The 17,662-nt window shown below is 49.2% G+C and overlaps 1 protein-coding gene across 2 annotated transcripts; it reads left to right on the top strand.

Moving 5' to 3' along the window:
- The first annotated feature begins 282 nt into the window (after positions 1-282).
- Positions 283-17,325, top strand: LOC136506775 (zinc finger CCCH domain-containing protein 65-like). 2 transcript variants are annotated; one of them, XM_066501663.1, is made up of 11 exons: positions 283-849; positions 1,086-1,145; positions 10,550-10,600; positions 11,014-11,073; positions 11,286-11,327; positions 11,420-11,488; positions 12,145-12,213; positions 14,757-14,882; positions 15,727-16,029; positions 16,314-16,586; positions 16,899-17,325. In XM_066501663.1, exons 1-11 carry the CDS (start codon positions 442-444, stop codon positions 17,094-17,096), a joined length of 1,659 nt encoding a protein of 552 aa, XP_066357760.1. In that variant the 5' UTR covers positions 283-441; the 3' UTR covers positions 17,097-17,325. The 2 variants fall into 2 exon arrangements, with proteins under 2 accessions (XP_066357760.1, XP_066357761.1); XM_066501664.1 differs by having other exon boundaries at positions 285-849; positions 12,154-12,213; positions 16,899-17,324.
- The last annotated feature ends 337 nt before the right edge of the window (positions 17,326-17,662 follow it).

Genomic DNA, 17,662 nt, shown 5'->3' with positions numbered 1-17,662 from the left:
GTCACTCTTCCGGTCTCCCCCTCATCTGACCGCCGCGTGGGCCCAGAGGTAGCAGTCGCACGCTAGTCAGACGCACTGGACTTCCGTCACATGCGCGCTACTCCGCTCCCCATTCCTGGGCTTTTACACCTCACTACTCGGGTGTCCTCAAAATATCAAAACCAACTTGGGGGGCCACTTCCTATGAATGCAGGTAGCTCTGAAAGTGCAAGTACCGAAACTCATAGCGGGTATTTTCAGATATATACAGGGCGCTGTAAAAGAGGAGTGCCTCTCTCTTTTACCGTTTTACCTCTCCCCCGACGCGCTCCCAGTCCCCGGTCCGAGACTCCTCTCTCTCTAGGGTTTTTTTCCCCCACTTCGCTTTGCTTCCCCACCTGCTCTCACTCGTCCCCATCACCGTCGCCATCACCACCCCTCTCTCCTCTCTCACTGGCTCCAATGGCGGACGCCGACGCCAAGCCCCCGTCCCCCGACGCCGCGGCGTCCCCGGTTCCCTCGATCTCCCCCTCCTCCGTACGCGCCGGGGACGCGGCCGACGAAGACGCGATCGAGAAGCAGCTCGCCGGCCTGGGCATCGCCGTCGCCGGCAACGGGGGCGGGTTCCCCGAGCCATCGGGCTGGGACGATGGCCCCGTACCAGTCCCCATCACGGCCGCCGTCCTTGTCGTCGGTGATGAGGGTGCCGACGAGAAGGCGCCGGCGCCGACGGGGGCAGTGGATGTGAAGGTGCGGTTCCCGCGCCGGCCCGGAGAGCCGGACTGCAGCTACTACCTCAAGTTCGGCACCTGCCGCTTCGGGATCAAGTGCAAGTTCAACCACCCTGCGAGGAAGAAGAAGAGTAGTAGGGTATGTGCCGGTGCCTTGGATTTGGGCTGGCCTAGTAATAAATAGTAATAAAGCTCTTTTCCTGTTTTCGGTGGGATTTTTGGGGTTTTTTTTTTCTGGGGGGTTGGTGTGGTTCTTGTGATGGCGAGTTGGGGTTTGGTCGTTTGTGCTTGTGGCAAGGGTACTTAGAAAGTAGGCAAATTTTGTTTTATTTTGTTTGCTCCGTGTGGTTGTGACCCTCGCGGATGTGTATGCAGGTGAGAGGCAGTGGGAGCAACAGCAGCAGCAATAAAGCATCGTCTCCTGATGATGATCAGGTGACTGGCCCTTCTACTCTTGCTGCTGCATGTGTGATGTGTTCCTGCTGCTTTTTGTGCGTGCATGTTTATCTAAATTTGGCAACTCCCTCATACTGTGGAAGACGTCTGAATGGAGACTTGTATTTTCTTGTGCTTGTTGTGAATGCACGATTTTTTGTGGTTTGGTTGTTATGTCGGGAGTGGGTGAATGCAGGCTGGTTAGGGAGTCAGTTAGAGTATGCTGTACCCATGTAGTTGTTCCTTGACGACAGTGGCTGAGCTTAGCAGTAAACTCGGCACAGGTCAGACAGAACAAAAAAATCAATGGATTAAGGATCTGGATTGCTTCCACAACTGACCACAGGTTGCTACAAAAGCTTCGCTTTGTGTTTGGATGGCTTTCCTAAGCTCGCCATAAGTCTGGCATACCACAGATTTTCCTTCTGCTTTTAGCAGCAATCTGTGCCAAATCTCTGGCGAACAAAATGCTCTCTGTATTTTTGGCTTGCCGCAACTACGGTGTGGCAAACTAAGGGGACAATCCGAACATGCCCTAAGAAGGAAAGGGCTACATAGTTTAAACTTTCAAGCATACTTGACCCAAAACGTTGACCCAGACCCGGGTACGCAGGGTCATTTTCCATCCTGCCTTGTAAAAACCTCTAGCAAGTAGTTTCCTCGACCTGGTTTCTCGACCCCTGTCGAGCCAGGAACATAATGGATGTTACAAAGGTGAGGAGGAGTGTACTGCCCATGTTTGCCTCAAGTCAAGGAAGTTCCTCCCCTGCTCGAGGCATCTGAATGCATTTCTAATTCGACTTCTATATGTTGTTTAGAGATCAGGTTGGATGTTGGGTTTTATATATTGGCCAATGCATCTTTAATTCCATTTTTGCAGCTTATATGAAGGTGTTTTAGTGATATGCATATGCTTGTACTATATCCTTGCACCTAGAGGCTAGATTTTCCACCCATTCATTCAATTCTGATGTATAGTAACCAGTATTGAACTCACACGATGTACACTCATCACTTAGTGTGATAAACAAGTGCCTGGAATAGGATACAAAATCTTTTGTACCACCTTCCTTTGTTCTTACCCCCAAGTTCAGCCAGGTCGCAATTCATCTCAAAAAGTTGAGTAATTGCCCAATTGGCATAATTGTGCTTTGGTTTTGTCTCTGGATTCTTTGGCATTGGTCCAATGTGATGTTTGGACGTGCTATGCCATTTTGTTGTCTTGTGCACCATAGTTCTTTTCCTTTTAATTGAAGATAGTTCAGTTGAATCTGTAACAAACAAACTGACATGAAAAGGCTTCTAGTCCTGAAATCTGAGCCCAGCCAGTGCGACGAGGTTCCTGGTATGATGGGGGTTGAGGAATGGGTACTGACAGATTGAGACCTTCCAAATTCCTGGTTCGAGGGGGGGGGGGGGGGGGGTTATCTCTTTGGGATGCTTGTAACATGAACCAATTACTTTTGGGACCGTTGAACGATCCTCATTCATCAGTTAATCATGGATACAACAATTAAGTAGTTCTTTATTGCATCACAGCTTTAAAATAATGAAATAAAAGTATGGGAAAGCCTGAAAGGCACTGAAGGATAGACGAACTATTGAGCAATGTTCACCTAAACACTAAATGGTACACAGTTGGACACCTATTTTTCTCGAAAACGCAGTTGGACACCTATTGTTTAGTGTTTTTATTTGGGCTACATGGCTAGTTGAACGGGCTACATGGTCAATTAAACGGGATAAACGGCCGATTAAACGGAACAGCTGGTCAGCATGTAGCGTTTAAACGGCATGTAAACAGACTACAGCCGTTTACGGCAACACCACTATTGAGCTTTCATTTCCTGGCCCATTCAGCCCAAAAAACGGCCCTAATCCTGAGCCTTGACTCCACATGTAGACCCAACAAGCCACCACCACCTCTCTTCCCTTGGTTCTCCTTACCTGAAGCGCACTGTCTCCGCTGCCTGAAATCTCTTGCCACCAGCCATCATCTAGCACCAGAGAACGGCAAAATCAGTCACCTCTGTCCTCATTCCTTTGGTACTAGCTCTTGACCTCTGAAATGGCTGCCACTGCTGTTGCGTTGCCATGGCAATGGTTGTCTTCGGCTTCTGCATTGGCAGCCTTGTCAACTTCACCAACCCACTTGCCCTCATAGCTCCTAATGCCCTGGTTGTCATCACGACAACGCCCCAACTGCCTTCCCAAGCATCGACCCATACATTGACTCGCTTCATCCCTGATCCACGTTTTGGGATGACGATCTCAGGAATTGAAACTCCACGCTGTTAGTCGCTGAATTCTCACTCTTGGTAGTAGGAGAATTCTTACTCTCATCGAGAGAGGATGACACTAGGAGTTGGGGCAATTTTCTTGTCTATTTCTCACACAAACTCACACAAATGCCATACTAACCTGAGGGGTTGGGGTTACATATTTATAGGCTGCTAGCCAGCCAAGCATATGCCAAGATGCTAGTCTAAGATGCTAATATGCTGTCCTAGCTAAGATGCTGTCCTCTAGTCTAAGATGCTGTCCTAAAAACAGAAAAACAGCCACAAGGACCATGTGAGCATCACAGCCCCACAAAGACCAGCCACACATGAGACTTATCCATCATTCTCCCCCTAAGTCTTGTGCGTCGTCTTGTGGGAGAGTTGAACCATCCCGGTCCTGGAGCAGAGCTCAAGGAACTTGATCCTCCCAAGGGGCTTGGTGAGCAGGTCCACAAGCTGGTCCTTGGTGTTGATGTAGCTCGCCTTGATGCTCCCTTCCTCCAAACAGCCTCGGATGAAGTGGTACCTCACCCGGATGTGCTTGCCGCGTTCGTGGAACACGGGGTTCTTTGCCAGCGCCAGAGCGGACTTGCTGTCCACCCTGAGCTTCACCGCTCTAGTGTCTCTGCCGAGGAGATCACCAAGCAGTCGAGCGAGCCAGAGCGCCTGAGTCGAAGCGGTGGAGGCCGCTATGTACTCGGCCTCGCAGCTGGACAGGGCCACCACCTGCTGCTTGACCGACTGCCAGCTAACAAGGCACTTGTCGAGGAAGAAGAGGATCCCGCTCGTGCTCTTGCTGGTGTCGATGTCGCCGGCGTGGTCGCTGTCGCTGTACCCGACGAAGTGTGCCGCCCCAGGGCACCTCGGGTAGTAGAGGCCGTGGTCGAGAGTCCCCGCAACGTAGCGGATGATCCTCTTCACAGCCTGCTGGTGCTCCGTCGTCGGTCGCTGCATGAACCGACTAACGTAGCCGACGGAGAATGCCAAGTCCGGCCGTGTGTGGGCGAGGTAGCGAAGGCTCCCCACAAGACGCCGGTACTGCGTAGCGTCCACCTCCTCTGTCGTGCTGTCGCGGCTCAGCTTCAGCCTCTCCTCCATCGGAGTGAGAGCTGGGTTGCAGTCGGTGAGCCCAGCTAGCTCAACGACGCGCTTAGCGTAGGCGGTCTATCGAAGCGTGATCCCAGAGTCATCCTGGTGTACCTCGATTCCCAAGGTAGAAGGAGAGAGGCCCCAGGTCACTCATCTGGAAGGTGGCCTTCATCTCTTCCTTGAATGCCGCCACCTCCGCATCCTTGGTGCCGGTGATCACCAAGTCATCGACGTAGACACCCACCAGCAGGGCATTTCCTCCATTGCCCCGTCGGTAGATGGCCGCCTCGTGCGGGCTTTGCTCGAAGCCCATCCCCTTTAGCGTGGAATCCAACTTGGCATTCCACGCCCTCGGTGCCTGCCGCAAGCCATAGAGGGCCTTGCGCAGGCGGAGCACCTTGCCCTCCTTGCCGGGGATCGCAAATCCCGGCGGCTGGTGCACGTAGACCTCCTCCTTCAAGTCGCCGTTAAGGAACGCTGACTTGACGTCCATGTGATGAACACGCCAGCCCTCCTGGGCACCTAGCGCAAGGAGGAGTCGCACGGACTCCATCCGTGCCATGGGAGCAAAGGCGTCGTCGAAGTCGACCCCCTCCTGCTGCACGAAACCTCGTGCCACCAAGCGAGCCTTGTGCTTGACGATGGCGCCGGCTTCATCCCTCTTCAGCTTGTACACCCACTTAAGGGTGATCGCGCGGTGGCCACGAGGAAGGTCAGCAAGCTCCCAGGTGTGGTTCTTCTCAACCGCATCCATCTCCAACTGCATTGCGGCGCGCCATGCCGCGTGTCTCTCGGCCTCTGCGAACGACCGAGGCTCGCCGTCGTCACATGCAAGGTGCAACTGCGCCTCCAGGTCCTCCAGGTCGTGAGGCACCAGTCCCGGCACCAACTGGTCGCCGAGAAGGTTCTCCATCGTACGGTACCGCAACGGCTCTCCGTCGTGGTACGCGTCGATGCGCTCCTCGTCGTGAGAGAGCAGAGTAGCGAGCTCAACCGGGCTGTGCTCGACACGAGCTGGTGTTGGAGTAGACGTGCCCGGAGAGGTGCCTGTCGGTGCTGGAGTGCGTGGCGTTGCCGGCTGTGGTGAAGCCGGCGAAGAACTCATCGCAGCCGAGGTCCTGGCTGGAGAGCGTGGTGCTGTCGGAGTAGCAGGCGCCGGGGTCGGTGGAGGCTCGGGGACTGGGGTAGACGCGCTCGCCGAAGAAGAGCTGCCTACTCCCCCAGCTCCCTCGAAGTGGACGTACTCGACATTGAAGTCGTCGTACGTCGGAGCCGAGCCATCGTCCACCGCCTTGTCCCACGCCCATCCTCGCCCTTCGTCGAACACAACGTCGCGCGCCGTGCGCACACGCTGTGTCTTTGGGTCGAGGATGCAGTAGGCCTTCGAGCCCTCCGCGTAGCCGATGAACACTCCCGGAGTGCTCCTGTCGTCGAGCTTGCTGATGTGGCCAAGCTCCTTGGCGAACGCGAGGCAGCCGAAGACCCGCAAGTGGGAGACCGCCGGCTTGCGCCCATGCCAAGCCTCGTACGGCGTCCTGCCATCGAGCGCCTTGGTAGGCGAGCGGTTGAGGATGTAGACGGCCGTCACCACCGCCTCTCCCCAGAAGACAGCCGACATCCCCCTCTGTTTGAGGAGGGCCCGAGCCATCCCCACAACCGTCTGGTTGCGCCGCTCGACGACGCCGTTCTGCTGCGGGCTGTACGGCGCGGAGTAGTGGCGCTGAATGCCCTCGTCAGCGCAGTACGACGCGAATTCAGCCGCCGTTGTCGGTGCGCAGCACGCGCAGCTTGCGGCCGCACTCCGCCTCCGCAGCAGCCTGCGCGCATCTGATGGCGTCCGCAGCCTCTCCCTTGCTGCCGAGGATCATCACCCACATGTAGCGGGAGAGGTCGTCGACGAGCAGCAGGAAGTAGCGTCGTCCTCCCGGTGTGGCCGGTGTCACCGGGCCACACAAGTCCCCGTGCACGAGCTCGAGCCTCTCCTTGGCTCGAAAGCTCGCCCGCTGGGGAAAGGGGAGTCGCCTCTGCTTCGTCAACACGCAGACGTCGCAGAGCTGCTCCACATGGTCGAGGCACGACAGGCCTCACACCATCTCCGTGGCACTGAGCCGCTTCAGGGCCTCAAAGTGAAGGACCTTGGCAAGAAGGCGACGACGACGATCCCAAATCCTCATGACTCCGTCCTCAACCACCACGCGCGAACCGTTCTCATCCAGCTGTCCCAAGCTGATGATGGAGTTCCTCAACGCGGGGATGTAGTAGACTCCGGTGAGCAGCCTGTGCTCACCAGACACGACGGTGAAGATGATGGAGCCGACGCCCTTGATCTCCACGCCGGAGGCATCCCCAAACTTGACGGAGCCTCGGACGCTAGAGTCAAGCTCGGTGAAGAACTCCCGTCGACCGGTCATGTGATGGGTGGCGCCGGTGTCGAGGCACCACCCGTCAGTCTTGTCGTTGCCGGAGCTGTCGCCGAGGAGGGCGTGTACTTTTGGCTCGTCAAGGTGGAGGAGAGCCGCTGCGGCCGGTGCCGCTGGAGGTAGCTCGATGCTGGCATGTGCCATGAACAGAGCCGGCTCCTCCTCCGCTTGTGCGACGTGGGCCTGGCCGCGTCGTGGCTGTCGACAGTCCTTGGCCCAATGGCCAAGCTGGCCGCAGTTGCGGCAGGCGTCGTCTCGTGCCGGCTTGTGCCTGCCGACGGCGCCGCCCTGGGCGCCTCCGCGGGCATCACCCTCGGCACGTCCTCGCGCCCCGGCCTGGGCGTCTCTGCGCGCCTTGCGTGGCTTGCCACGCTTGCGGCCGCCTGTCGTGGAAGAAGGCTCCCCCTTCCTCCGGTCACCTTGGCTGGCAAGCCACTGCTCCCGAGTGAGGAGGAGCTTCCCGCCAGTGGTGATGGGCCCCGAGAGGGACTGTGGCTCATCGCTGTCGACGACCTTGAGGCGACCTATCGCCTCCTCGGTCGACATCGTGGAGAGATCCAGCAGAGACTCGATCAAGCGAGCCATCTGCTTGTACTTCTCGGGGACGCAGCGGAAGAGCTTTTCGACAGCTCTCTCCTCGCCGTAAGTGTCGTCGCCGAATTGCACCATCTTCTGCAACAGAGTGTTGAGACGGAGAGCAAAGTCATCAACGTCCTCACCTGGCTTGAAGGCCAGGTTCTCCCACTCCTTGCGAAGTGCCTGCAGTGTGGACTTGCGGGCACGGTCGCTGCCGATGCGTGCCGCAGCGATGGCGTCCCAAGCCTCCTTGGCAGTCCGCTTGCTGGTAAGCGAGAACTGCATCTCGGGCGGGACTGCAGCGATGAGAGCATCCAGCGCCCGTCGATCTAGGTCGTAGTCGACATCGCCATATCGGACTGCCTCCCACATGTGCCGCACCTGGAGCTTTACCCTCATCACCGCAGCCCACTTGACGTAGTTGGTCTTGGTGAGGGTAGGCCACCCACCGCCGGGACCGACGTCCCTGACAACAGCCTGGAGCCCGTGGTAACCACGGTACCGATCCGGGGAGAGAGAGCCACGCTGCCTGTGAAGGCCGTGCTCTCCATCGACCCGTCGGTACCGATCCGGGGAGAGAGAACCACGCTGCCTGTGAAGGCAGCGCTCTCCATCGACCCGTCCGCCACTGTTGCCGTGCGCGCCTCCTCCAGGAGCGCCACCGGCGCGTCCGCGCCTGTCTGGGCTGCCGTCGCGCTCGTGGGCGTGCGCGGCTGCCCCAGGAGCGCCACCGCCGTGCGCGCCTCCAGGAGCGCCGCTAGCGCGTCCGCGCCTGTCTGGGCTGCCGCCACGCTCGTGGACGTGCGCGGCTGCCCACTGCGCCGCCCGCGCTCGCGCTGCCTCCCTCTCTAGCAGCTCGAGGTCCGCGTCGGCGGTGTCGTCAGCGGAAATGGAGCTGCCGATGCTGCCGCGCAGAGCCTCGACCTCCGCCGCTGCCGCACGCGCTGCATTCGCCGCCGCCGCTGCTTCCGCCTCCGCTCTGGCTGCTGCCAGCTCCGCCGCTGCCAGCCTCGACGCCCTTGCCGCCGCTGCAGCGGTCTCTGCCGCCGCTCGCTCGCGTTCCTCTGCCGCGGCAAGTTCGGCCTCCTGCCGACGCCGCGTGCTCGAGGCGACCGAGTGCTGAGACTGCCCTGCGGACATGACGCGCTACTGGGGGGCTGCTGCGTGGGGAGAGGGCTGCTTCAGACGAGTTGGGAGAGGAGTGAATAGGAGCGGCCGGAGGAGCTGCTGCTGCCAACAGCTGGGGCTGTTGTGGGGCTGGGAGAGAAGATGAGCAAGAGATGCTCAGGCTACAGGATAATACGGCTCTGATACCAGTTGTTAGTTCCTGAATTCTCACTCTTGGTAGTAGGAGAATTCTCACTCTCATCGAGAGAGGATGACACTAGGAGTTGGGGCAATTTTCTTGTCTATTTCTCACACAAGCTCACACAAATGCCATACCAACCTGAGGGGTTGGGGTTACATATTTATAGGCTGCTAGCCAGCCAAGCATATGCCAAGATGCTAGTCTAAGATGCTAATATGCTGTCCTAGCTAAGATGCTGTCCTCTAGTCTAAGATGCTGTCCTAAAAACAGAAAAACAGCCACAAGGACCATGTGAGCATCACAGCCCCACAAAGACCAGCCACACATGAGACTTATCAATCACACGCCACCATTGCATTCGCTCTGAAGAAACACAGGGTCTTCACATCCCTGGTCCATGTTTTCGGATGACGATCTCAGGGCATGGAACACACCATTACTGCATTCGATCTGAAGAAACACAGGGTCTTCATATATGTTCTTTCATTTGAAGATGTACAGGCTAGCCTTGGACCTAGTGTCCTTATCTCCCTTTACAACCTACCATACTACTATGAGTATCATCCACTTAAATTGTCTTCAGCGCCACACCTCCCCCCTCCCCCCCAGTGAAAGAAAAACAAAATGAAATTGCTGATTGTACCGGAATAAGAAAACATTTTGTAACTCAAATTGGATATCTGCTTGATGAACATGTTTTTTTGGTAGCCTGATGGCGTGAGATTTTTTAATAATGTTTCCAATTCTTTGAATGTGTCATTGACTACTGATTTCTGGTTTTCCACTTATTCTTTTTTTTTTGAAAAGAAACTGTGGAGCAAAAGCTCCCCAGCAAAGCACCAAATATATTAAAACAAAAGAGGGGGGGGGGGGGGGGGGGTACAGAGGGACACTTACAGAGCAGTTAACCAAGATCTAACTAAGCAGCGCCACTACACAAAAACTAAGTAGAAGGACCAGACTATAAACTATTGAGCCAATTCATTACAGACAAGTGAAAAGTAGGATTGATTCTATGCAAATGAAGTGTAATAGCACTGAGCCTACATGTGGTCACCTGTTAAATATTTTTCTGTGTTTTCTTTAATTTAAGATGCCTTGTTCCATGCTGCCTTCATCGATTATTAGGTATTCTCGTAAGTAGCTTTTCTGGTTCTATCTTCATAGGGTAGTATTGTAGGGACTGTTTGAAACTCATGAATCGTATGTGATATACTAATTCGTCAACCAAACCCAAACTATGAATTACCAACAATTTATGGACATTTTACTTGTTTCAAGAATTGCCAACAAATTCAATATAACCTAACCTGACTTTAAAACTTGTTCACAAAAATGTGGACATTTCTTATATGCTTGGGACTTGGGTTGTATCCTATAGGTTATTGTTTGGTATGTTTTTGTTTTAATCTTCTAATTATAATATGCTTATTCAGCATCTGAAACAGTTTATGCGCTTCGTGGTCAGTGCTGCATGGCCATAATTGGAGTTATAACTTGTAGATACAAATTATAGTCCACTTTTGTAAGGTTCAAGGTTTATATTTTGAAATTTTCATGGATGTTTGTCAAACAATGCGCTGATGATCAGTGACATGTTCAGTTTCCACTTTGATGATCATAGTTCTTTGTAATAAACTGGCCATATCTGCATTTATAATTCTACATTTCTAGCCTTTGAATAAACTTTGATTGTTCTTTCTTATTATCTATTTAATTTTCAACCAGGCTCCTAGAGAAGAATACGAAGGCCTTGTTCCAGGCATTTCGGATTCCATGGTGAGTTAACCTTTTGCTTTGTACACGACGTTGTGAAAAGATAAAGAAACAAAGAGTCAATGCAGTGGGTGCATTCCAAGTTAATAGGCATCTATCCCCACTTTGCCCAATGAAATGTGCAGGTTTGAGATTATCAGCATTGTATGACAAATGATGCCAACCTCCTCCAATTTTCTTTTGTTTTTGTTTTCCTTGTGACAAATAATGTACGGGCTTGCTTTCAAGCAACTGCATAGGCATGTCTGAGTCTATTGCTATTGAAAACATAGGATGCAATCATTTTTGTGTAGTCATGTATCAAACTTATTGATTCATCAGTTCTTGGACTTGTTATTGATTTACTAGTCGATAGTTATTCTTTTGCCTTTTTGAGTTTGTGTTGTAGAATTTTAAAATGCTGGATTTTTCTGCAGGGCTTTGATGACAAGGGGAGCTTATCTAACTCGGAAAATCATAGGAAGATGTCATATGAAGTCAGTATTTTCTTTTAGCATATTAATTTAATGATTAAGTTCTTGATCTTTGTGAGCTGTGTTCTTTACCAGCATTATTGCGCTGTACATGCTGATGAACCAGTGAAATGCCTGTTGCTTTGCTTTCATTACTAACTTTAAAAGGCCACACTTCTTCCGCATTTGTTGAACTCCACTTTTTACGTTTAACTATATGTCTTTACCTGTTGCAGGTTATTGATATGAAAAGGGGGAAACTAGAGCCAAAGGAAAAGGTTATGTCATGGATATTATGAATACTGCTCGAGATTGCTTAGTAGATGTAATTACGTTTTGGTACTTAAATTCTCATATCTTATGTTGGCAGATTTGTGAAGAACCTGAAAAGGGAATTTATTTTATGAAGTTAGACGAGACAAATGTCACAACCCAAAAGGTTAGGGATTATGCATTCAATCCCTTTAGCAATTTCTTGGTCTTCCACAGGCCAGTGTGACACAGGGTGCATACAGTTAGTTCTTAAGCATCTTTTGTTAGGATGGAGGGCCTTATATCAACTATCTAGTGTATTGTGACATCCTGCATTCCCAGAAAACATGTTAATTCATGTTCTCTCAGCGAGGATATATTGAAGCATGTACAATGGAGGTGCTCGAAAAAAACCTTTTTCTTCAACCATTAGCACCTGATTCTTAAAAGATGGATAAAATGCTTAAGTTAGCATCAATGCTTAATGTGTGTTAACATATTGGTTTAAGCTTATCTAAGAACCTGTTAGCATTGTAGGAATGAACTTCTATACCAATGCTTAGTGATATGACAATGCTCTGTCTCCCTAAGCACCTGTGTCTAAGCATCTTGCATTGTACATGCCCTTAGAGCAACTCCATTCTTGGCAGTGCCTTTGATTTAAACTTACAGCTATTGAACCAACTTTTTATTATACTATACTCGCATGATGATATGTACACATTCATTCTTAACCAAAACCCTGTAAATGGAAGGTTTATAAATTGATAATTTTTTATCTATTTTATTTTTTGTAAATCCTTTGTTCTACTGCCACCTGATTGTTCCCTACCAACTTTTGAGATTCTGAAGGGTGCTAAAGATAAAAGAAAGGAAACCTTTGCAGAAGGCAACGCTCAGGAGGAATGCAAGGTTTGTAACCTTTCATCACGGTGATAGTTTGTTGATTTTCTGTGATTAACTTGCACTGAAAAGCTTTTGAATGTTTTCTCTTTTCTTTTGTCTAAAAAAACCATTAATGCCTTAATGATAACATATGTTAAGATTCAATTGGTATTGGTGCTGAGAACCAGCTCCCTGAGGTCAAGCCAGTGGTGTCCTCTGTCTTGAACCATGAGCCATCTTGAACCAAATCGAGTAGGTGGATACCATTCCATCTCTTTGCACATTTCTGTCTGAAAACCAGGGTTACATGGACACCGTGTAGGTGTTGGTGTCCATTTCGGGTGCGGGTGTCTGATTCGGAGATATTTTGGAGACACGCCAAATTGCACTTGGTATCCGACATGGGTGTTGGAATCTGACACAGGTGCAGGGTTGTCTGACTTGGCAAAAAAATATAAGACACTGTTGTCCAGGTAACACTGCTGAAAACCAACTTCATGGCTTCATCTCAGGCTAGCTTATCCTCCACAGTCCACACTGGTGTAACCCATGTTTTAAAGGCGGCTAGGCGTCCAGGCGAGTGCTTGGTACGCCTGGACGCCTAGGCGACAAGGCGCCACTGTTTCCCAAGGCGAGCTAGGTACGCCTGGACGCCTAGGCGTCGCCTAGGCGACGCCTTTAAAACATGGGGGTGTAACTACAGTGGCTTTCAGGAACTTCCTTTTTTTTTTAGGGCTCAGTGGGGAAATTCCCCCACCTGTTTTTTTTTTGTATTAATTTCAGGAACTTCCTTGTTTTGTACATTAATTTTTCTGTTATGTGTACTTTGATGCAATGCTTGTTCTAGTTGAGCATTTTTTTCCTGTTATGCACTTCTTTTTTGTTGCAAAATTAGTTGTGATCAGCAATGGAGCACAGGTATCAGACTGATATGGATACATGGATATGCCATTATAAAAAAAATACATGGATATGTTTTATTATTTTTTAAAAGAAAATAATAATTGACATATAATAGCAGGAACAACAAATTATATTGTGATTATACGTTTGCATGTAGGCTGCAAAAAACAAGCAGCATCAGTTTAATTGGAGACAGGATCATTGAAATGATGCCTTCAGGTCAATGCCTCATTGTAATTTTAAAGACAAACACAATGTATACATGCTAATAAAGATGTTAATCTGGACAAAGTATACAACAACAACAACAACAACAACAAAGCCTTTAAGTCCCAAACAAGTTGGGGTAGGCTAGAGTTGAAACCCAACAGAAGCAATCAAGGTTCAGGCACGTGAATAGCTGTCTTCCAAGCACTCCTATCTAAGGCTAAGTCTTTGGGTATATTCCATCCTTTCAAGTCTCTTTTTATTGCCTCTACCCAAGTCAACTTCGGTCTTCCTCTGCCTCTCTTCACGTTACTATCCTGACTTAGGATTCCACTACGCACCGGTGCATCTGGAGGTCTCCGTTGCACATGTCCAAACCATCTCAACCGGTGTTGGACAAGCTTTTCTTCAATTAGCGCTACCCCTAATCTCTCACGTATATCATCGTTCCGAACTCGATCCCTTCTTGTATGACCGCAAATCCAATGCAACATACGCATTTCCGCGACACTTAGCTGTTGAATATGTCGTCTTTTCGTAGGCCAACATTCTGCACCATACAACATAGCAGGTCTAATCGCCGTCCTATAAAACTTGCCTTTTAGCTTCTGTGGTACCCTTTTGTCACATAGGACACCAGACGCTTGCCGCCACTTCATCCACCCTGCTTTGATTCTATGGCTAACATCTTCATCAATATCCCCGTCCCTCTGTAGCATTGATCCTAAATATCGAAAGGTATCCTTCCTAGGCACTACTTGACCTTCCAAACTAACATCTTCCTCCTCCCGAGTAGTAGTGCCGAAGTCACACTGGACAAAGTATATATCATAGAAAATACACATGTGAATACACTTCACCATGCCACACTTACATTCTCAGCTCATAAATGAACTAAAGGCCCACCAACCCTCTCCCTTGAGCCTAGGCAACTAGCCCTCAACCATTCACCCCCACGAGAACATAAGCTAGCAGCCTTAGCAGTCTTCTCCAGCTCCCCACTGACTACCAGCCACAGCCGCTGCCGCTGCTGACTCCCTCTGCAGCAGCAGAGCATCCCCATGGCTCACCCACACTAATCCTCAGCAGCAGCATCTTCTTTTTGCTCTCCTCACTCACATAGCAGATTGGTTAGCGGCGGCGGGTGCCGTGAAGCAGTGGCCTAGTTCGTGCTCTATCTTCTCTGGCTCCCTGCACACAGGGCCGTATCGTACACATACGGTACATATCACTGCAAGTAATCCACCACACACCTGTATCCGATACGGGATTCGACCCTTACCTGCTGTAGCTGGGTAACATAGGTGACCGGTATCACTGTATCAGCTGATAGTATTGCATAGCATAAACTGATGCTTATGTATCTTATATGTAAAATCTAAGGCATGAGCTAGGTATTAGATCTTTCATGGTAATGTTATTCTTCACCTGTCTGACGTATAACACAATATTCCTTGCAGTATTATTCAACACCTGGAGGATGCAAATTCGGTAAAGCTTGCAAATACCTCCACCGTGAGGGAAAAGAAGGGAAAACAGAGGTTGAAAAAGCTGAGCTGAACTTTCTAGGTCTTCCACTGCGACCAGTGAGTCTTTCATTACTTGTGCAGCTTATATACTTGTCCATTTCAGTGTAATTAAGGGCCTGTTTGGCAGAGATTTGGTTCAAACAACATCTTTAGCTTCTAAAATTCTTGGTGCTGGAGCTGTGGCGGAGATTGTGGGTACTTAGTTGAGCTATCTTGTTTTTTATTTGGCTGAAATACAAAATTTTCAATTTTTGTTTTGTCCTGACAATAGTATACCACTGCAAGGTGCAAAATCATATCTAGGTGTAATCATGATAATTGATTCAGGCACAAATTAACATGAAACTGAAAGCTTTGGATGCACTTATCAACTCAGTTTACCTTTGTATGCAGTGTTATCAAGTCATCCATTAATCGCAATTAATTGTCCGATTAATCACGATTAGTTGTCCTAGTCGGTATCCTGGACTATGGGCTATGACTCGATTAGTCCGATTAGTTTCCTGGTCATCCAATTAGTTGTTGGCTAATCGTGATTAGTCGGACGACTACGGGGTGGATGACCAGAAATGAAATTCAATTGCTGGGAGCTTAGGACATGTGCTGCATCTGGGCTTTCATGTTTTTCAGCCCAATTTGGAACCCTACATGCAGCCACCGCCGTAGAGTTATCTTCATGCTTGATTATATTAGTATATATTTGGTATGTTAGTCCTGATATATATATATATATATATATATGACGACTAGGACCGACCAGGGTTGACTAGTCACCCTGATCAACGACTAATTGTGATTAGTCGCCTGGTTGGTCCCATGGCGACTAGGATCGACCAGACGACTTGATAATATTGTTTGTATGGAATTATGGAAGGCATAAGCTGTTGTTTTAATGTTGCAGGGTGAAAAGGAGTGCCCATACTATATGCGCACTGGGAGCTGCAAATTTGCGACTAACTGCAAGTTTCACCACCCAGATCCTACTAACGCGCCTTCAAAAGAACCAGGGTTGCAACATGAGAATGCGGATACACCACTGCAAAATGTCCAAGGATCCTCTCAGCCTAGCCTTCAGATATGGCCTGACCAGAGAACATTGAATGAACAGCATGTTCCTTTTCTAGCTCCAGCACCGTCATACGGTGGAGGGATGGTTCCACCTCAAGGAATGTATCCATCTCCTGACTGGAGTGGGTATCATCAGGTACTTGTACACATATTAAAATAATGCCTTTCACTTAAGCATTTGCCATGAATTGGATAATATTAGTATTTGTTGTCCTTAATTTACTTTTTGGTAAATCAAGAACCAAACATGCTAGTTCATTTGCTGGCGTGTGTTTATTCGTATTGACTTCCATTGTGATTTCTCAGTATCATGCCAACAGAATAGTGATGCCAAGTGGAAATATTCTGTTCGGTTCCTGGTATGCTTGATATTCATGCTTTCTCTTGGATAACTATTTGATGTGTGAATATTGGTTTCAGGTACCTTTGAATCCATATTACCCTCCTGGTGTCCCTTTTCCGCATTTTCCAGCTGCCCATATGAATCACCCGATGTACAAGGCTGCAGATATACCAGGAAATCAACCACCACCTTCTGATGAGTATCCCGAGAGACCTGGCCAACCTGAATGCCAGCATTTTATTAAGAGCGGTTTCTGTAAATACAGGATGAAATGCAGATTTCACCATCCAAGGTCGCGCCAGTCTGCACCACTAACAGGTCTTAGCCCCATCGGTTTGCCTATCAAACCTGTGAGTTCCTATCCAATCGTTTTACATTACCCATTAAGGCTGCCCCTGTTAATATTGTAGTACATAGATCACTTGCATGGAGAGGAAAGAACAGATGGTCTCCATATTTTGCTTGGGGACATCTCGTCACCTTCATAGGACAGTTCGCTTTTGTTAGACGATTAGACAAAAGATTTGCAGTCTACAAAAGAAATGTATAAGCTTGTTGCAAATGATTTATTTGTTACTACTATTAACTTCTGCCAGGCTTGGCAAACCGTTTTAAAAATATGATTCTGGTTAAGTTTATTTTATTTTTGCCTTGTGTTACAGGATCAACCTGTGTGCACGTACTATGGCCGCTATGGTTTTTGCAAGTATGGGCCAGCTTGCATGTTCAACCACCCCTTCAACTTCGGCCCTCCCGTGCCGGCAGCAGGACCAGCCCTCCCCGGGCAATACACTACACCTGGAAACTTCACTGTCTTTTCTGACGTCGCCACGAATGCTTGTAATAACTTCCACCTGTAAAATAGCGTAGACAAAAGCTGTACGTGGTTGACGGTAGAGATCCAGCATGTAGGCGCAACGAAGTTGCATGGAGCTGGGTACATTACAGTTGGTATTCATGGAAACCGATCGAACCTGTGATAGTATTGCAAACTTTACGCTGTACAGCAAGTTACAGTTCGTACATAAACTGCCGTTGCATTTAAAATCCTGAATTGCTACATGCATGTTTTGGTTGCGTAATAAGATGGCATCAAAGTCCCATTAGTAGTAACAAGTTTGGTCATACGTGGGCAAGGGTTTTGTGGAATTATATCGTCTCCGTGCTCAAATCGTTCTCAGGGTTGAGTGGCAGAATTTAACAAACGGTCATTAAATATTGAATGTCAAGTGAACTAATAATTGAGAAAGGGCCCAAAACCAGGGAAATTATCTCCTTTGCTTTCTATTATAAATTATATGACGTTTTGACTTTTCTAGGTATAATATAGCTTTTGTTATGTACTTACTCTAGATATATAGTTAAAATAATGTTTCTAGAAAAGTTAAAACGTCTTATAATTTAATATAATTTGAAAGGGAGGAAA

The sequence above is a fragment of the Miscanthus floridulus genome, chromosome 15 (genome assembly GCF_019320115.1).
Source record: "Miscanthus floridulus cultivar M001 chromosome 15, ASM1932011v1, whole genome shotgun sequence".
Lineage (NCBI taxonomy): Eukaryota > Viridiplantae > Streptophyta > Magnoliopsida > Poales > Poaceae > Miscanthus > Miscanthus floridulus.
Note: the sequence above shows the minus strand (reverse complement) of the source record. Positions and strands in the feature narration are given on the sequence as shown.